Source organism: Peromyscus californicus, unplaced genomic scaffold (assembly GCF_007827085.1).
Source record: "Peromyscus californicus insignis strain IS unplaced genomic scaffold, ASM782708v3 Scaffold_7__1_contigs__length_154581171, whole genome shotgun sequence".
In the NCBI taxonomy this organism is placed as follows: Eukaryota; Metazoa; Chordata; class Mammalia; order Rodentia; family Cricetidae; genus Peromyscus; species Peromyscus californicus.
The window spans coordinates 1,669,501-1,690,644 of NW_026294595.1; the positions used below are offsets into that span (position 1 = coordinate 1,669,501).

General features: G+C 53.5%; 1 protein-coding gene across 4 annotated transcripts in view; it reads right to left on the reverse strand.

Annotated features, from left to right (window-relative positions):
• Crb2 (crumbs cell polarity complex component 2) overlaps positions 1-21,144 on the reverse strand; it is a 46,446-nt gene that overhangs the window by 12,892 nt on the left and 12,410 nt on the right. For 3 of the 4 annotated variants that reach the window (XM_052725252.1, XM_052725249.1, XM_052725251.1), the window contains exons 1-2: positions 7,458-7,651; positions 676-999 (exon numbers count right to left, since the gene is read on the reverse strand). In XM_052725252.1, coding sequence (XP_052581212.1) covers positions 676-999; positions 7,458-7,554 — 421 coding nt within the window. In that variant the 5' untranslated portion in view covers positions 7,555-7,651. Of the gene's footprint in view, positions 1-675; positions 1,000-7,457; positions 7,652-21,144 lie in introns of those variants that run through there. The other variant, XM_052725250.1, reaches the window with a different exon arrangement.

A 21,144-nucleotide genomic window follows, 5' to 3' on the forward strand; every position in this document is an offset into this window, starting at 1 on the left:
TCGTACCCTCCCTCCTGAGGTCAGGCAGCTCCAGAAAGCATCAGTGGGGGGAGGAAAGGACCAGGGAGGTGTTCCCTCATCCATGCCAGCCATGTTTCTGGGCACCTGTGTCTACATTAATCTACTCTCGGCAACAAGGATGGCTAGGGACACATCCTTATCACAGACAAAAAGTATCCCGATTCAGGATGCCTAGAGCCACACATCCTGAGCCATACCAGGGTCCATCAGGTGAGTCCCACAGGGTCTACACGACAGCTTGACACAGGTTTAGACTGAGGAAATGCTAGAGATACCATCTGGGCATCGCCATGAAAGCCAAACCAGGCAGGGTTACCTGCCAGGGTTACCTGAGGGTCATTCCCAACCTCCAACTGGGACCAAACTCAGTTCTGTGGCAGGGACAAAAGCGATATTTGTCAGTTACCTTATATGTGCCAGGCTCCATACCAACAACCAAACATACACACACAGATCCCACCTGCCAGGTTAGCCCAACCAATCCTACCTGCTAGGTTAGCCCAAGAAACATCAGTTTAGCAGTCAGCCCACGAGTGGGTACCAAAGCTGCCTGAGGCATCTCTAGACTTGAGCCAAAGCCAAATAGAGATGCTCACACTGTGAGTAGCTGATGGACTCCACGGTCCAGCCCTCCAAGGCGACTTGTCCCATTACCTGCATAGCCCAGGGGGCAGTGGCACTCGTAGTGATCTGCCAGGTTGCGGCAGGTGGCCCCATGGTGGCAGGGCCGGGACGCACACTCATCGATGTCCAGCTCACAATAGGGACCTTGGAAGCCAGGCACACAGTAGCAGCGGAAGCTGTTAGGGTCTGGGCCCTGGGGCACACACAGGGCACCATGGTGGCATGGCTGAGAAGCACAGCCCCCAAGCTCTACAGGCTCACAGGTATAGCTACCACTTTCTGTAGCCTGGCACTCGGTTCCAGCACCACACGGGTCTGAGGCACAGGCACTTGGAGTCTCTGAAGGAGCCAACCCTGTAGAAAAAGAAAATAATTTGGCAATGTGGGCACGTTCTGCATAATGCACACTTCCCCCAGTGTTAGCAGCAAACCTAAAGGTAACACAATTCTGTTCACGTTTAAGAGCCTGTGTGCACATCTACAAGCTGATCATGAATGCAGATACCTACACCTGCGACTGAGGTTTTATTTACTTATTTTGTGTTTGTTTTTAGAAGCACTCTTCTGGAGTCCAATCCAGCCTGGAACTTGCTATGTCTCCAAGGATGACCTTAAACTCCAGATCCTCCCTCCCACCTCCCAAATGCTGGGATTATAGGCATACATTACCACTCCAGGTTGATGGAGTGCTGGGGAGTCAAACCCAGGGCTTCCTTGGTGAAAGACAACCACTCTTCAGACTGAGCTACACCCCCAGGCCCAGGCAGGTTTTAGTTGTAGAGAGCAGAGACAGGATAGAATGAGCAGCTCCCATGTGATAGCATCACATAACAGATAGTACCCAAGCTGCTTTCTGGTCACTCCTGCAGTGCCCCGAGGAAGCTCGGACTGTCCTTTGTTCACTTTACAGACATGTAGTAGAGCTCAAGGAAGTAAAGACTTGCTGACATCACACAGTAAGTTCACAATGCCAGGTTGGTCCCACTGCACCAGGGAGTAGCTCGCCAGGCCTTTCCATTCTGCAGGCCTGTGTCCTCTCAGCAGCCTGAAGTGGGATGGAGGAGACAAAGGAGGGGGCAGCTTCTATCCCCCCCAAACCCCGGCTGGGGGTCTGGTAACTCCATTCCTGACTGAAACCTGAGATGTCCGACCTCAGTCTCAGAGAAGGAATGGACTTCAAAGGCAGGGCCTGCCTCTGCCTCTCTCACCCCTACCCACCCTTGGTCCCGCCTTCCTGCCTCCTGGCCTGGGACTTCTAGAGGATCCCTAGCACTCACTTCATCCCCCATAAGCAAATACCTGGCGAAAGTACCCAAAACAGAGCAGGTATAATGACCTTGACCTACTCACTGGATACCTGACCAGGGTCTATACCTTGGAGCATCCTGTGTTGATTTAGAAGCCAAGTTCAGAGAGCCTTGTTCCTTCACTTCATCCCGGCCCAAAAGCCTTGTCACTAACAGGTCCAAACCCCAGCTCAGAACCATGAGCTATGAGAACTTGGGTAAATGCCCTCCTCCTTTTGGGTGGCAGAAGGATTCAAAGCCTCAGGTGCCAGATACAAATGTGAGGGACAAGAGCCCTTCTACCCCCACCTGGAGTTCCAGGACCTACCCTCCCCCCAGGTTGTCATGCAGACACTAACCAGACCTGAGCAGTGAGCAGCATCCGCCCCGCGCGCCGCCCCCCCCCCCCCCCCGTGCCTTCCCCTCCCCCACTCCAAGAAGACTCCCCCTCCCTCAGATAAGGTTGGCAGCCTGTCAGGCGTCATCCACATTCCATGGGGCAGGGCGGCTGCTGGCCAGATCCCCAAGCTCCTCAGCCCAAGATGGAGGACAGCAAGCCATGGGGACAGTGGACCCAGGGAGACACGGCTGGGCAGTGCCTCCTCACGTGCCCAGCGTTCTTCCTTGCACACTGGGGCCTAGAATCCACCAGAGCCAGGCAAGGGTCAGGTTCTGAAGTCTGAGATACTTTCTGGCTAAGGGGCCCCTCTGCTCACAGCTGTCCCAGCCCAGGCATCCATTCCCAGGCCTCTGCCAAGCCTGAACATTTGGGCTGGGCAAAGGGGGAGCCTGGGCTACTCTGAGGGCTTACAGGCAGTGGGTGGCCTTCTGCTTCTGCTCCTGTGACTGGGCAGACTGGGAAAGTCAGTGGGGTGCCCCAGCACAGATACCCTATGAGGGAAAGAAGCTGATTGGATGGGTGATGGGAAGATGGTCAGGTGGGAAGTGGATGGAACACCTTTAGGAAAAAGCATGTTTTGGAGCAGCAGACAGATTCAGTGTTGTGGAGCCTTGACACCCAGTGAGCTCCCTTGAGAGGCAGTGGCCATGATGGCCAGGGACCATTGGCCCAAAAGGTCCCAGAGGAGAGTGGTTGTAACGCCTCTTATGAAGCGCCTGCCACTGGGCCCTTGCCAATAGCTCCCACTGTAATCCCATGGGGCATAGGTCCTCACCCCCTCACCCCAAGCCGGAGCTTAGTCCCTAGCTCGGAGCCCTCTGTTAGTGGCCACAGGATCAGGGGAAGGAGCTTTGCTCCTCTATGGGTCCTCCGAGAGCCCAGCAGCAGACTGCTACTCTGAGAACTCCCTGAAAGGCAGAGCCCAGCCCCACAGTTAAAAAACTAGGAACGAAGCAGAGGGGTGCAAGAGGCCCAGAGACCGAGCAGCAGGCGGGACCTTCATTCACTGCCTAGATACCTGTGGTGTCAACAGTTTTATCTGCCTTTTTTATAACCCAGAGACTCATCACTTACAGTCCTACCGCACTCCAGGGTGGCCCCAATCGGCCCACAGTAAGCCCAGAGGGTCGATTGAGCAAGGGAGGGGAAGGGCTCTCCCTAAGGCCTAGCTAGAGGGGCGGAGTCTGTCGCCAGGGCAACAAGGGGCCAGTGCTTATCTTTACAAATCCCTCCTGACCTCTCAGACTGCCTGGGCTGACCTGGCAGAGGAGAGATTAACAGACACAGACACGGGATGCTGGCCCTTTCCTCGGACCTGCGCCCTGCCCTACCCTGAGGAGAGCATGAGGGAAACGTATGCAATCATTGTTGGCAGCCACCAGTGTGAGCGCTGAGTTCTAGGGCCAGGCATCTTTTGCCATCTTAGTATATTTGGTTCTAGGCAGAAAAAAGGGACTGTTAAGAAAACTAACTGCTTCCCATCATCAAGAGCCTGGAAACCTGCAGATGCAGAAGCTTGTGAAATTGCAGGCCCAAGTACTGTGAACCTAACTAACATGGCCCCAGCCCCTCCTCCCCTCACCAGAGGAGTCTCTAGAGGTCTGGGGAACGGTGTGTGGCTCCGTGGTACAGCACTTGGCTAGCATATGCAAAAGCCCTGGGTTGCAGCCCCCACAGCAGCATCCTGCCCACCCTGAGCCGAGCAGTTGGCATGCCACTGTGCCAGTCCTCAGCCGGCCTTAGGAACTCCTACTCTACCTGAGTTCACTTACTTTTTCTGGGCCTGTCCTAGTCAGGGTTGCTATCACTGCCATGAAACACCATGACCAAAGCAAACTGAGAAGGAAAGGACTCACACATCCATATCATCACTGAAGGAAGTCAGGACAGCAACTCAAATAAGGCAGGAACCTGGAGTCAGGAGCTGATGTGGAGGCCATGAAGGGGTTCTGCTTACCAGCCTGTTCTTCATGGAGGGGTTCTGCTTACCGACCTGTTCTTCATGGCTTGCTCAGACTGCTTTCTTGTAGACCCTGGGACCACCAGCCCAGGGGTGACCACACCCACAATGAGCTGGGCTCATTAACCATTTGACCATTATTAACTAAGAAAATGCCCTACAGGCTCGCCTACGGCCCAATCTCATGGAGGCATCTTCTCAATTGAGGTTCCCTCCTCTGATGACTCCAGCTTGTGTCAAGTTCACATAAAACTGCCACCTCAGGGGGTACAGTGCAGTAAGGGGTCACTGACACTAAACACCCACTCATCAGGAAAAGGCAAAGACACCCCAGGAGACAGGGAAACTTGGATACATTTTTTCAGAGATGTTCACCCCGAAGCCAAAAGGCATAATTTAGTAACAGTTGTGGTGAGCATAGGTATTTGGATGCAGTGCCCAGCACCGGCGCCTCCTGGAGTTGCTAGTCCCTGGTCTCAGGCTCTGAGTGAGAACTCAAGCTGGGATGGTTCAGACTTGCCACTTGTACTGGCTGCTGTGGACAGTTTCTCTGGTAACTATTAATATTCTTCCATCTGAAATCCCCTTGAGGGCTAGTGAGATGTCTGTTCAGGTAAAGGCACTTGCTGTGGAGGACTGATGACCTGAGTTTGATCCTCAGAAACCATATAAAGATGAAGGGAGAAAACCAACTCCACAGTTGTCCTCTGACCTCCAAACTTGGGTTTGCACACACGCAGGCATGCACTCATAAACATGCACACACACACACACACACACACACACACACACACACACACACTAATAATAATAATTATAAAATATATTTTAAAGTAATAATACAATTTCCTTGATGTTTGGGGGTCCTTTTTCATCCCCTGTATTTCAGACAGGCAGCATTAGTGCATCCAATCTGGAAACGACCCTTGGAAGGAACTATGGGCCCCATCTAACAGAGGTACAAAGAGCTGTAACCAACCAGCTAAAGAACCACCTCCTCGTGACCGGGCCCAACCACACACTGCTCTTGGGACCCTAGACATGTTGCTGACCTTCTCTGAGCTTCATTTACCTGTTCTGAAAACAGAGGGTAGAGAACGAGGTTCACTGGCTGCTGGGAGGATTAAATGATTTCCACATAATGGGTGGTGTGACCCACCAGCAAACCTTTGCTGGAGGCCAGCACCCAGAAGCCAGCAGACCCCTCATTGGTTGGAAGTGTGTGGCACCCCTGCTTCTCTCCTATATGCCCCACCCCTCAAGTTGAAGGAGGGGCCAGGTTTGGGGAGGACTGGCTTCCCCTTTGTGAACTGTGCTCCCTGGGTGTTCAGGGAAGGGGTGGGGGTGGGAACAACCCAACGTGTCCCTTTGTACTCCAAGATGCCTCATCCTCTCCATAGCAACCAGCAGTCCTCTGCTGCAGAGTGGCTGAGATGGAGGGGCCCGGCTCAGGGCTGGCAGTAGTGGGCATCAGGTCTGGTCCTGGGCCTCCAGAACTTTCATCTTCTCTGGGATGGAAATTAGCTTTCAAGTCACAAAGTCCCTGGCATCTCCACTCCCTCAGTCGACCCTGGGTACTGGTGTTTGTAAGTACCCCCGCTCCAGCTTCAGGGATCCCTGGAGAAGGACTCTGCACACAGAAGTCATGGGAAAATGGTGGCCCCTGAGAGGCCATTGGGGTGCAGGGGGGATACACAGGACATCCCTTTTGCACCTCTGATACGCTGTTTGCCCACCTTATAAGTCCACATGCATGAACACTCCTGTGTGAACACATGGATGTCAGTGCAGTCTGCTGGTGTATGCAGGCATGTGCTGTGCACATGGCAATACATGCAAGGTTGATCAGCAAGTTTACCAGTGAGTTCACAGGGAGACCTGGCATGTGCCTGTGGACACCTGTCCTGTTGTGGTGTGCATCCTAGTCTATGCCAAACATCTCTGCAGCTGTCATGAGCATCTGTGTAGTACAGGTGGGGCAAACCCAAAGTGCACAACCCAGAACCTCCTGCTGTTAATGTGCAGACAGCCTGGAGTTGCCTGGTTTCTCCATCCTCATTTGCTCCAGTTACCCAGCTTCTAGGTCCCTTGCTTCTCTGACCTTCATTTGGTTTCCTCCCTACAAAATGAGGCCCTCACTATACCCATTCTCCTTCCTGCCCCAGAGGAAGAAGCAGTAAAGGCTTAGTGGGCAGGCAGAGGGAATGCCACAGGTGGGGTTCACCAGCTGCAGGGGAACCCAGGCCCTCCTTGCTGCTCTCGTAGTTACTGTAGTGACCAAACCAAAGCGTCCTCCAGACCCCCCAGTAGGAATTCCAGGCTCAATGCCGAATGCACTCGGACAAAGGCGAAAGCGCGTCGGCTGCCTGGGCTGGCTTCAGGAAGCCTTTCCAGCCTAGCTGAGGAAGGAATGCCAGAGTAGGCTGCAGGGGACACACACATGATCCCAAATCCCTAGCCACCCCAAAGACCCAGAACAGCTCTAAGGATTGCCCCTCAAGTGCAGACAGAGGACGCATAGAAGGGAGGGATGGGAGCAAGCACCCCCACCATGCTTCTCTTCCCCTCCTCTATTTTAATCCATCCCCCTTCCCCCACCCACACCTCCAGTTGCCAGGAAAAGCCAGTTGAATGTGTGAGACAACTTACAGCCAGTTGGGCTAGGACACAACTCTCTACACTCAGTCCCCTCACAGAACTTCCATAGGTCGGCTAACTCCGAAAGTCACCACCTGGCAACTTTACATGCCACCTGCACCCTAGCTCCACGCATGACTCCTGCAGACTCTATGGTGATTGCTTGGGTTCTCTGAAACTTCTCCAAAACTCACTCGCTTCCACCTAACCCGGCATGCTTTTCCTAAGGAACACCTTACACCAAGATCCTCAGCTTTCCCCAACTATACCACACCAAACACACCAGGTCTCCCAGACGGGCTTCAGCAGATCACATCAGCCCTGATCCTCCTGGCCCCGCTTGCATAGGCTCCTCAGTATGAAGTTGCCAGGACACTCCAAATGCTCCAAGTGAGTCCCAGAACACCCCAACCTCAGGATCCACACGTTCTGGGGCCCGGGACACGGTTCCTTCTAGCTTGGCTACCAGTCTTTCAGGTCAGGCCTTCAGTGTTTGCCTGGGGTAAAGCCCCCAGGCCCAGCCACTCACCAGCCGGGACCCAGGGCGGCAACAGCAGCAGCAGCAGCAGCAACAGGAGGTGGACATCTCGTCTGGAGCTCCAGATCACAGGCCCCACCAGCGCCATGGCAGCGGGCTCTGCTCGCCTGTGGGAACCCTCTGCTCGGCGGGCTCCGCGCCCCTTCACTTCGTCCCTCCAACCAGCACTGACGCGGTGGACAGAGGCCCGGCCCCTCCTCCTGCCGTCCCCCTCCGCCCCGCCTCCCACTGCTCCTCCCCGTAGGATCCTCGCGGAGGGTCTGACCCCCCACCCCCTTACAGACACCACCAGCCCCTTTGGAGGCCTCAGCTCCAGACAAGGCCCTGGGCCTGACCCTGGGTCTCAGTGCACAAGCCTCTTCCCGGGCAGTCCAATGCCTAGAAGGGCCGGTCAGGATTCCCGGGGCATCTCCCACTTCTCCCAAGTGCTCAGCTACCCCTTCAGGCCTTGGTTCTCCTGCCCCGCCTCTGCTCAGCAGTGCCCCCACCCGCCCTTTCCTAACCTGCTCCTTCCACACCTGAGCTAGCAGGCCCCTCCCCCTCCTCTCACCGGGGCTCCTGTCCTTGTGGCTCTCAGGAAAAAAATGTAAGTAGGCATTGAGCCCCGGACCATGCGCTTCCCTGACTCTCTGCTACCTTTCCCACACCCTCACCAGCCAAACGGAGCCTCTTCTGACTCCCTATTTGCCCTTGATCTTTGTCTCGGATGTTTGCAACTTTAAAAATGTCCCTGCAGTCCAAGATGGACCTTTCCGCTGAGTGGCAGCTCTGAAGAAAATAGTGCTCCGCTGCTGCCCCCCCCCCCCTCCCTGGAAAGTCCTTGTCTTTGTCTAACCTGACAGTCACATAGTGCACTGGGTGAAGCCAGGAGTTCCCAAATTCTTAAAAAAAAAAAAAAAAAAAAAACCTCCAGATAACACAGCAACCCTTCTTCCATGGCCTGCTACCCCGGTGGGGCAGTCTCCTTTTTTTTTTTTTTGGTTTTTCGAGACAGGGTTTCTCTGTGTAGCTTTGCGCCTTTCCTGGAACTCACTTGGTAGCCCAGGCTGGCCTCGAACTCACAGAGATCCGCCTGGCTCTGCCTCCCGAGTGCTGGGATTAAAGGCGTGCGCCACCACCGCCCCGGCGGGGCAGTCTCCTTTTAAAGGGTGTTCTTGAGCCGGGCGGTGGTGGTGCACACCTTTAATCCCAGCAGAGCCAGGAGGATCTCTGTGAGTTCGAGGCCAGCCTGGTCTACAGAGCCAGAACCAGGACAGGCACCAAAAACTACACAGAGAAACCCTGTCTCAAAAAAACAGAAAGAAAGAAAGAAAGAAAGAAAGAAAGAAAGAAAAGAAAGAAAGAAAGAAAGAAAGAAAGAAAGAAAGAAAGAAAGAAAGAAAGAAAGGAAGGAAGGAAGGAAGGAAGGAAGGAAGGAAGGAAGGAAGGAAGGAAGGAAGAAAGAAAGAAAGAAAGAAAGAAAGAAAGAAAGAAAGTCTTCTTGAAATGAGCCTCTGGCAGAGGGTGAATTCTGCCCTGAAGGCCCTGGACTCTACTGTGTCTGACAAAGCAGTGACTGGGTCTCTGGGATGTCCTTGGGGAAGCAGCAGATGGGGCAATGAACATCACAGGGTATCAGGACCCAGCAGTCACCATGCATCACCACCCCAAAGTGCCCCTGAGTCCCCAGAGCTCAGAAAAGGACTGAAGCCCTGAGTGAGCCCAGGTGGGCAGTCCCCCCACCCTTGCCCTGCATCCTTCTCTCCAAGGTTGGAGGCACGCCTCATTTTCTGGGACATCCACCCCATCCATCCCAGTTCTCACTTGACCTGGGACTCCTCCCACCAGCCCCTGGGGAAGTCATGTTCCACTCTTGTGGGGGACGGGGGGGGGGGGGGGGGGGAACACAGCTAAACAGATCTGCACCTGAACCCCCAAATGACCAGGAGTTATTTCCTCTGACCTTACAGGGCACTTGTGCTGCTCTCCAGGGATCTGGACAGCACCTGGAATGTCAAATAGCAGGTCCCCGGGGTGGGGTGGGGTGGGGAGTGGGTGGGCTGTGAAGGGAAGCTAGGCCGTGAGACAGGCCTCACCCAGCCCCAGCCCACCCCACCTCTCATCCCGCAGCCACCGCGACACCTAGTGGTCCTGTGAGGTCTGCAGTGGACAAAGCCAGCTACAGGATTGGCTGCCATAGGAGACCAAGGAGCTTGGGAACACAGCGAAGAGCAAGAGCTGGATACCAGTGGTTAACTCAGTAACTGACACTTCAGAGGGAAATAAGGTCGGCCAAAGGACTAATTCCAACCCCCAGTTACCCACTTTTCAGATCTGTGACCTTGGCTGAGTCACTTGGCGTCTCTGAACCTCCATTAACTTCCTTCCAAGTAAAAAGATAAATAACCCGTCACTAGGGAACTGTCTTCCAAGTTAGCTGTGTTTAAAGACTACGGTGTTTAAAACTGCTAAACAAGTGCTGGTTAAATTAAAAATGAAGAAAGTAACTTTAAGCCACATGTATTTCAAACTGGAAATACATATTTATTGGTTACACTGGGAACATATGAAGCAAGAATAAGTTTGCTCCTCTCCATAGAATCCTGGAGTGTGACAGCAGCTTCTGATGCCAAGAGACAATTCAATTCAAATCCCTAAGTGTTTCTGTGGTAGGTATATAATTTCCCCAAATAACAACAATTCAGTATGCTCCCAAAGGGACAGGAGCCATCTTCCTTCACTTTGTGTGGTTGTATTTCTAGCACACTCTATGTGTAGTAATAACTATGGAAAATACTCTGTATTCTTGTGCAAGCCACTTGGGGCTCTGAACACTGTCCATCAAAAATAGCACTCCAGGGGCTGGAGAGATGGCTCAGCAGTTACGAGCACTAGTTGCTCTTCTAGAGGACCTGGGTTCAATTCCCAGCACTCACATGGCAGCCCACAATAAAAGATTTAGAAATCCAGTTCTAGAGGATCCAACGACCTCCTCGGTCCCCACAGACACCAAGCACACACATGGTGCACAGACGTGGATGCAGGCAAAACACCCATAAACATGATAATTTTTTAAATTGTTATTTTAAATAGTACTCCACAGGAAAGGCACTTGGGAAATTCTCAAGTTAGGTGGTCTGTGGACCAGCTCTTGAGCTGTTTACTGTCCTACAAACACATCACCCTGAATCCAAGACCCACTAACTGCCAGAGGTACCTCTGGTCTCACGATCATCAAAGAGACACAGTTGAGGGCCATGTTGGCAGTTTGGTTGGAAGAATGTTTACTCAGCAGGCTTGAAGCCCTGGCTTCCACTCCCAGTGTATAAATGGTGTGGTGGTACACACCTGTGATCCCAGCACTTCTGAAGTGGAGGCAGGAGGATTAGAAATTCAAGGTCATCCTCAACTGAAAAACAAACCAAAACAAAAAGACTCCAAAAATTCCCAAATAGCACAAGCTGAGGGAATGGGTTCTATGCCAACTGTCAGCGAGATTTACCCAACTGGAAACTGTGTCTGTTGCCTCTTAGCTCATAGTTACTCTCCGGCCAAAGCCAAGTTCCTCAGCCCATGGTACTAAAGCCAAGCTGCCCTGTGCCTGCAGTCCCCTGCCCCACCTCACACCCCTCACCTCTCCTCCTTCCCCACCAGTGAATGTGACAAAGCCAGGGTTGCTCCCAGGAGTGCCCACCCCAGCTCACACGACTGACTATTGACATCTGCTGATGTTTTACGATTGGGTTCTGGAGTCACCACCCCAAAGAAGAGTTCAGATCCCCATCGCAGACTTGGCCAGAGCCTCTGCTGGCCTTGCATGGTTCCAGTGATCATTCTGTCCTCACTTCTGCAGAGCACTTTCTTATCTGGTGAACAGGACAGACATACTGACAGAGCAGGAAGGCACTGACTCAGAGTCCATGGAGCCCCAAAAACAGAGACTAACTCTAGGGGGCAATTTCCCAGAGTGGACTGGAACCGTGGAGTATGAATAGGAGTTTTCCAGGTGAAGAAGTAGACTGCAGCAGGCTAAAATCCCAGTTGGACAAATGTCAGTGGTGGAAGACTGAGACCACCAGCATTGCCAGAGAGCAGAGTGAGATAATGGGGGTCCAAGAGCCGGGCGGTGGTGGCGCACGCCTTTAATCCCAGCACTTGGAAGGCAGAGGCAGGTGGATCTCTGTGAGTTCAAGCCCAGCCTGGTCTACAAAGTGAATTCCAGGGCAACCAGGGACGCATACAGAAACTCTGTCTCGAAAAAACAAACAAACAACAAAAAGAATGGGGTCAAGAGAGAGGTTGTTGGTGCAGAGTTTGAAGGTGCCAAAGAAGTTAAATTTGGTCCTGGGGGGTTTGGGGGAGCCAGGGTAGAGGATAAAGCTGGAAATGACGTGGTCAATTCCTTGAGGAATGATTGTGGAAGGTTCATTGCAGGGTAGGACAAAGCAACTGGAAGACGTCTGAGTTAAGACAGGGCTGGACACCTAACAGTTGGATGCCTGCGGGGTCTGGGAAGATGGAGAAGGCAGGAGCAGAACCAAGACCTCAGGTAGGTAAATCATGATGGTGGGGGTGGGGGCGGGAGGGGCGAGGGCTGGCGCCTTGACTTTGAGGGACATGATCAACATAAAGGACAAACTGCAGGTCCCCGATCAGCCACCAGAGGGCGCTCCAAGACAGGCCCAGGCTACACTCCTCCCCAAGGTGCCTTCTAGCTCTCCTGCAGGCGGATTTGCCCATGGTGTCTGACCTTCCTGAAGTGGGGACAGAGAAAGGCAGAGGTCGAGGGCTGCAGGCTAGTTTACTGCTTGTCCTTTCTACCCTGCTCGCCGCGGGGTAACTCACCAAAGTCGCCTCAGGGTCAGATCCAAGCAGCCTCGCTGCTCCTGTTGGGGGAGAAAGGGACTGCAGTGTTTCCCAAGAGCCCCTCTATATCCTGCCCCACCCTCTCAGTGTTCTCAGTCTGGGAGTGGGGATCGTTGGGTGCTGGACAGAGCACTTGGAAAAGTGAAGATACTGACTCTCCTAGCTCAGCCTGGTGGAAAGACCTCAGGTTGGTGATCTCAGACTCCGTCTGGAGTCACGGCTAAATGTCTCAGGTCCGGGTTCAGTACAGGATTCGGGCTCAGCTGGATCCAGGAACCCAGCTTCTAGCTGCAGTCTAAGCTGGCTTCTCCGGCTAAACTCTTAGGAGGTGATTCTGAACCCTGTACCTGCGGCGCTTGATGTCCACCCCCACTCCCTGTGTGAAATGTCCCTGTGTGCGGGCCACCGCCAAACCATCTTTTCCTCCTCCCCCCACAACCCCGACCCCCAGGCCTGCAGGGACAATCGATGGACAGAGAATTGCTAGAATGCAATGCGTCCTGTCCGACAGGTGGATGGGAAACAGTTAAAGCAGTTTGCCTGAGGGACAGACATGAGGACAGAGAACCCAGGCTGAGGTGACCTCAAGCAAAGGAGGCATCTGAAAAAGGAGGTTCAGAAAGCCTCTGTGAGATGGTGTGGAGGTCAAGGATGGGCCAGCTGAGGAGAGGGAGTGAGTGCAGGGAATCTTTGGGGAAAGTGATACATCTATGCTTGCATCTAAACGGAACAATCTTTTCAATTTTTTATGAAAACAAAAAACAAGTAACAAATGGAGACACTGAAATAGGAAACCCGTTCCTGTTCAGTCTGACTGAAAGCCCAAATGCCAGGCGAAAATAATTCCAGCCAGATTTCACTAACCTGGAAAGAGGTGCTGGCGGGCCTGCAGGCAGGTCTCCTGAGCTGAACTGAGCACACAGCACCAGGTCCACCTAAGCACACTGCTCCTGAGGCCTGCGGGGGCTGGGACCACATGCCATCATGTAGCGATCTGAACTGGAAGACTGGACTGTCAAATTTGCTAGGACCCTTTTTTACACAATTCATGGCTTCCTACATGCCTTCACATGCACACCACACACATCTACACACACACACACACCTCCTATATCGCACCACACTCATCTTGCACACACCACACATACACACACAGAGAAAATACTCTCCAAACTCAGGCACACCAACTCCTGTACACATGTAATTCAAGATCACACAAACCACATACACTCACTACACAGACAGGCTGACCTGGCCAGCTGTTCTAGTCATCCACACACTGAACCCAGAGTGCCCAAATACATACAAACCTAATCACATTCACACACATGTGTGTCAAAACATGCACATAATCACCCCACACCTAAATGCTCACATGCATGTAGTTACCCTCTCATAGTATGCCCTGCCCCTCATGGAGACTGAGTCAGAATACAGGTGTGTCACCTGATGCCACCCAAGCCCCTCCTGGCTGAGTCAGGGTCACATGCCTGGTGTCTGAGCCCCTGCCTCCCCTCTCCGGCAGGGAGTTCCCAACAGTGAACAGTGGCCTCCTCCTGTACAAAGGCCAAGGACACAAGCCCCATGGAAAGCCCCAGGGCTACTTCTTAGCAAGTGCCTGGCAGCTCAGAAAGGCAGGAGGTGCCATCTCTCCCAGCTCATGCCAGGCTATCCTGGCCCCATCAGAGCTTGAGTGTGGAGCCCACAGTGTGGTTTTTTGGAGAGTGGGGAGTTGGATGAAGAAGACAGCTGTGGAGTTTGGTGCCTGTCCACTAGGCTTTACCTGCCTCAGATGGTCCTAGCTTCCATCAGGGCCATTAGGCATGGAGCCCTGGCTCCTTCCTGAGTCTCTTTCCTAATTTGGGATAGTGTTTGTAATCTCTTGGCATGGGGCAGGCCACAACATACATGCTGAGTTAAGTCGAGTGCCATCGTTATATCTAAGTGTTCCTTTATTCACTCGACAAACATGACCCAGCCATAATTGCAGGTGCTCTCTGTCTTTCCAATAACTCGGTTGTGATATCCATTTTACAGCCACTGAAACCGAGGCACAGAGTCCAGTCACATATTCACGATCACACAGCTGGTAGGAGGCAGAGCTGGGGTTGGAAGGCAGGCCTGTCTGCCTCTTTAAATCCTTAAATTAAAAAGGAGACTTGTGCTTCCTTTTGTAGTTCAAAGCCCTCCTCCCCTCTCCCTAGCAGCGGCCCCCTGTTAAATAAATCATTCAGGATGGGTTTCTAATTCCCAGACTTGGTTGCAAATGAATTATTCACATTGTAAGGCCTGCAAACCACAGGCTGAGCCTCATTACCCAAGAAGGGTTTTCCGCCAGCAACATGCCTCTCCCTCTCCTGGGCACCATGCCTGGTGGGCTGGCCGGGGAGGCTAAAGTTGGTGGGTGCCAGGGCCCTGTGCCTGTACCCAGCTCCTGCTCTGGGAACTGGGAGGAGGGAGGGGCTTTCCTTCCCTCAGGCCTTTGCTTTCTAATAAGCTCATTGCCTGCTGTTAAGAATGTGCAGGACCCAGCCAGTTAGGGTTTCCATCTGCAGCTGTGTGAACACAGACAGGTGGCTTGCCCTCTCTGGGCTTCTGAGGGAAGCTGAGTGGCCAGCCTACTCCATGTTCTTCTATTCTCTTCTCTGTCTGGACAGGCCCCATGTTGGATATCGGGGACTGGGGTTCTATCCTATCAGAGTGCCCAGTGTCCCTGAAACCCAGATGTGAGACAGAGCCCCGGGAGGGATGGTGGGAACACAGTGAAATAGAGCCTGTCTTTAGGGAGAAGCTGCTGGGAATGTTGGCCGACACTGCCTCATGGGGTTGGGCTTCTGCTGGGGACAGCTGGTGCCCAGTGCCTGATCAATATGGAACAACAACAAGGACCCCTGTAGTGTGTGCCTATGTCACCCCTTCCTTTCAGGCCCTCTCTGAGGGCATAGGCCACAGAATCTACACTCTATAACCAGTGCCTACTCCTGACCCAAACTAAACCCTAATCCTGATCCCAGATTGATCCCTAATCCTGGTTCAAAGTGGAACCTGATTCTCCACCCAGGTAGACTGAGCCATGATCTACATCCCCAACCCTCGTTCAAAGTAGAGCCTGATCCCTGATCCTCTCTTAGTCCAAGCCAGAGTCTGATTCTCATCCCTGTCAGACTGAGCCCTGTTCCTGTTCAGATAGAGCCCAGGCCTCCTGTGGGAAACTGAGGCCACTGGAGCCAGAGCAGGGCTGGTTAGTGGAGGGAGAGAAGGTGGGGCCTGGCTGAGTCAGAACAGGAGGAGACAAACCCACAGACAGCCAGGAAGCCCATCTCAGAACCTCGGGGCACTCAGATGACTTTTCCAGAAATACCTTAGTGAGCTCCTTAGCTGGAGAACCACCCAATGGGAGCCAAGGTTAGGAGAATCGGGACAGCTGCTTCTCTCTGTCTTAGGCACTGGTGTGGGACCCTGCTGTCCCTCAAGAGAGCATCTGGGGTTCTTTATGGACATCTTCAAGTGAGGAGGTGGTCAGAGGCAGCAATTCACCTTTTACCTCAGTACTAGCCAATCAGCTGTCATCCTGGGCTCTTCTCCACAGCATCCAAGCCCAGGCCTGGGGGGGGGGCAGGTCTGTGTTGTCCAGCCTGTGGTGGGTCTCTACTGGCAGTCTCCTGAGCAGGACCTGGGCACCAGTGGAGTCTAAAAAGAGTGGCAGGTGATCCCTGAGTCTAGAGAAGTGGCCAACTTCACCTCAGGCAAGTCACCACTATTCCCAGGGCTGCTCAGGCAAGAGCTAGCATCCACCAAGCATGGTCACTGTAAGCACCACACTACTGTGGAAACTGAGGCCTAGGAAGAGGCTCCTACTTGTTTCCAGAACTCCTGCTACTCTTTCTTCCAACTTCTGTCCATATCTGAAGAAGAACAAAGACCACCTCTCCCAGATGCTCCATCCATCCACATCCACGTATCCACCCATCTACCTGCCCACCCATGGCTTGGGATTGTGGAGGCAGAGTCTACTGGGGCAACCAAGGAAGCCAATCATTAAACAAACATGCCCACATGAGTGCAGTGCATGCTAAGTGCTGGGAGATGCGGCCGGATGTCTTCAGTATAACAAAGCCTGTCTCTCCTGGGGGTGCTCTCTGGGCCCCAAGGCACTGTAGGCAAAAACAGTGCAGAGAGAGCCCACGGTCTTGGCCTCTAGGGATGGAGGCTTTGAGGAAGACGGGAATAGTACTCAAGGGAGCCAGCTGGCTCGCTGGAGCTGCAAGCAGCTCATGTGACCTTTGTAAGTAGTTGGGGGTCCAGGGGTGTGTGGCTGGAGCAGGGGAAAGTGGGGAGGTCTTTGAAAGTGTGCCCCTGGAGAGTCTTCCTTGGGAGCCAGCCAGCTGGTGCCTGAAGCCTCCTGGAGAAATAAGGAATGCAGTTATTTCCGGAGGAGCGACAGCAGGAGCAGACAGCGGAGGAGGGAACAGCAGGCAGACGAGGAAGCAGAGCAGAAGAGAAAAATGGGAGAGGCTGGATGGGTGCATGGGATTTCATGGCCCTGAGAAGACTCAGTTCCCACTCTACACTGGTCACAACAATGGTTCCTGTGTCTCTAGCCAACCATGTGCTTAGAAGGAGCCACATCCATGGAAATCATTGCTGCTCAACCCCATTATACAGACTGTAAAAGCAAGGCTAGGCATTAGTTCCATTGCCTGGGAAGGCAGCATTAAGAGGAAAATGAGAACATGAACTCATGGTGCCAGGTTCCTCAGCCCACCCGTGGTTACTCCCTTGTCAGGCCTGTAAAGTGATCAGAAATGGATGGGGACAGGATCCTCAGATTGAGGATCATTGAGATTTTGCTTGGCCCTCATGACAGCCCAAGAGCTCATGGGCTCTGTCCCCACAGAACAAATACCATGGAAGCACTGTAAACAAGTCAGCACCATGAAAGCAAGGCCAGGCTCTGAGCACACATGCCACGGATGGAGCACACATGCCACAGACGGGAGTACATATGCCACGGATGGAACACACATGCCACGGACAGGAGTACATATGCCACAGATGGGAGTACATTTGCCATGGATGGGAACACACATGCCATGGATGGGAGTACATATGCCACAAACAGGGAACCTGAGATGTAGTGGTGAGAAGACACATGTCACAGACAGGAGCACACATGCCACGGACGGGAGTACATATGCCACGGATGGAACATACATGCCACGGACAGGAGTACATATGCCACGGATGGAACACACATGCCATGGATGGGAACACACATGCCATGGACGGAAGCACACATGCCATGGACGGGAGTACATATGCCACGGATGGAACACACATGCCACGGATAGGAGTACGCATGCCACAGACAAGGAACATGAGATGTAGCGGTGAGAAGACACATGCCACAGACAGGAGCACACATGCCACAGACGGGAGAACACATGCCACGGACGGGAGCACACATGCCATGCACGGGAGCACACATGCCACGGACGGGAGCACACATGCCACGGACGGGAGTACATATGCCACAGATGGAACACACATGCCACGGACGGGAGTACATATGCCACAGATGGAACACACATGCCACGGACGGGAGTACATATGCCACAGATGGAACACACATGCCACAGACAGGAGCACACATGCCACGGATGGAGCACACATGCCATGGACGGAAGCACACATGCCATAGACGGGAGTACATATGCCACAGATGGAACACACATGCCACGGACGGGAGTACATATGCCACAGACAGGGAACCTGAGATGTAGCAGTGAGAAGACACATGCCACAGACAGGAGCACACATGCCACGGACAGGAGCACACATGCCACAGACAGGAGCACACATGCCACGGATGGGAGCACACATGTCACGGACGGGAGCACTCATGCCACAGATAGGAGCACACATGCCACGGATGGGAGCACACATGTCACGGACGGGAGCACACATGCCATGGACAGGAGCACACATGTCACGGACGGGAGCACACATGTCATGGACGGGAGCACACATGCCACGGACGGGAGCACACATGTCACGGACGGGAGCACACATGCCATGGACGGGAGCACACATGTCACGGACGGGAGCACACATGCCATGGACGGGAGCACACATGCCACGGACGGGAACACACATGCCACGGACGGGAGCACACATGCCATGGATGGAACACACATGCCATGGATGGAACACACATGCGGTGGACAGGAACACACATGCCACAGACAGGGAACCTGAGATGTAGCGGTGAGAGGGGCATCTGTACCTCATCAGGCAGAGGACAAATGTGGAGGCAAGTGAGTGAGGGGATGGGGGAGGAAACTGAGAAGAGATGAGACTGCCCTTCCCACCCACCTCCCTCCACCTCTAGCTCCCAGGCAAAAGCCCCTTTGTCTCTCCTCTCAAGGAGTCTTCCAGATTTCTTTGCCAGGCTGTTGCCTAGTAACAGTGCCCTGGCTGGCCAGCCCCACCCACTGCATTCAGTCAGGACCAGGGTAGTACAGCTTTGAGGACCTGACTTCAGGCAGGAAGGAGAGCAGGACCCTGGAGCTCAGATACTGGGGGCTGGCCCAGATGAAGCTGGAGTCTGGGAGCTCAGAGTTTCAGGACCAGGACCGAGCAGGGTGGAGCATTGCTCAGAAGTGACGAGCCTGAAACTGGGGAGGGATGGCATGAACAGGTAAGACCAAAGGCCTCACCCTGAAGTCATGGCTCTGAGTATATCTGAGAGAAGCCGAGTCCCCTCCTGGACCAGTTTCACTGCTGGAGACCTGGGGGACAATGCCCATGTCCCTGAGGCTTGGTATTGAGGGAGCAGCTGTCCTCAGACAGGCCAAAAGCTCTCCCAGTGCTCTCCAGGACAGGGATGGTGACTTGCCTGCAGAACTGAGCCTGGAGGCTCCCTGGAGAGGTGGTCCCCTGACTGACTTCCTCCGCAAGGAGGTAGAGTGGGAACTGGGATCCAGGCAGAGGGAACAACCTGTTGCAGAGGCCTGGCTTTGTTGGCAGCTGAGTGAATTTACATATAATCTCCACCATAATTACAGGGCTGGAATTAGGGGTCTTGTGGTTCAGAAAGGACAAGGGACATGCCCAGGGTCACTCAGCAGTGACTTGTAGAGCTAAATCCACCTGGCTTTCTCCAAATGCTCAGAAAAGAAAATGACTTCCATCAAGGGAGCAAAGAGAATGCAGCCATGGTGGTGGTGAGGAGGCTGGTGTGAGCCTGGAACCACAGAGGAGTCTGAACTCTAGGGAGGGCACTGGGGAGCCATTGATGGTTTCTGAGCTGGGAGAGAAGTAACCCAGGCTGAGTTCTCAGGTCCCTGGGCACTGTCCTGGGCCATCTGTCCCCGCCTCCTACACTTGCTGCTCTGTGCATCCATCCGCCGCCCCACCCTCCACCCCCGCTGCTTCTCAACCACGTGTGACGGTGGGGAATGTAAAAATATATATGCAACCGAAAAACAACAGCGGCTGACAGCACACGGCTATAAATACCCCGCAGTGCGGAAGCGCGCTCCTCGAGCGGGCTGCCTGCTGCCTGGCGTGAAGGGGCTCTCAGGAAGGAGCAGCAACGGAACGACCACTGGCAGACCTACTATGTGTGGAGTGTTTGAAAGTGTGACATCACCATGTTCCCCCACACTCCCAATCAATCACTCCTGTCGTGCCAATTTTACAGACAAGGAAACAGAACTAGGCCATCTGGTCTTGGTCACACAGCCAGGGAACAGAGGAGCTGGAGAGGCCAAGGGCCTCCACGGGCCAACTGTAGGAGGAAAGAGAGCCAACTTCAGGTCCTGACTCTCAATCCTTGTCCAACACCAGAGAGAGCTTGAGACTAAGCATTCTTCAACCCACACACCTATGGCTCCCTAACGCCTTCCATGTGAAGAACATATTTCTTCTCACGGCCTTCAAGCTCCTGGCTTCTGGCTTCTGCTCACCACCAGAGGCCACCTCTCGCTGTAGACCCAGATATCTGAGCTATGCCCTTGCTGATCATCTCATGGGACCTCTACAGGGCTGAGTGCTCTTTGCCTCTGCACTCACCATTCCTTTGTGGGTATGCTATTCCCCGCGGTTTCTGAGCTGGGAGAGAAGTAACCCAGGAGGAATTCTCAGGTCCCTGGGTACTGTCCTGAGCCATCTGTCTCCACCTCCTACACTTGCTGCCTCAAGGGCCTCAAGTGTAGGAGGTAGGGCCTCAGCTCAAGTCCCATCTCCTCAGAGAAGACTGTCTAGGATCATTCATTGGCCAGATCCTCCCATTAACCTACTTCCATGTACTTTCCTGGCAGGATCTGGGGTGCAGGTGTACTTGTCTGGGCCATATTGTAGGTGGTGGGTTAAAGCTGGGAACAGGGCCGGGTGGTGGTGGCACACGCCTTTAATTCCAGCACTCGGGAGGCAGAGGCAGGCCGATCTTTGTGAGTTCAAGACCAGCCTAGTCTACAGAGCGAGATCCAGGAAAGGCATAAAACTACACAGAGAAACCCTGTCTCAAAAACAAACAAACAAACAAAAAGCTAGGAACAGGACCAGGACCATGGTGGTCTGCTTGACTGGCAAGTGCTTGGATGCTTAGCGGTGGCCAGTTGGCACCTCCCCTCATGAATGGACAGGGTTTGGGGATGAGCTCAGGTGAGTGACCTTGGGGACAATTCTGGAGGGGATGGGATAGATCTGGCCTTAGGGCTCTGTGTTGCACAAATCCTAAATGGTCTTATAATAAAAACCTGGAGCCAGATATTTGGGTAAATGCTGAAAGATCAAAGAGACAAAGGAACAAGCCACAGTCACTTCTCAC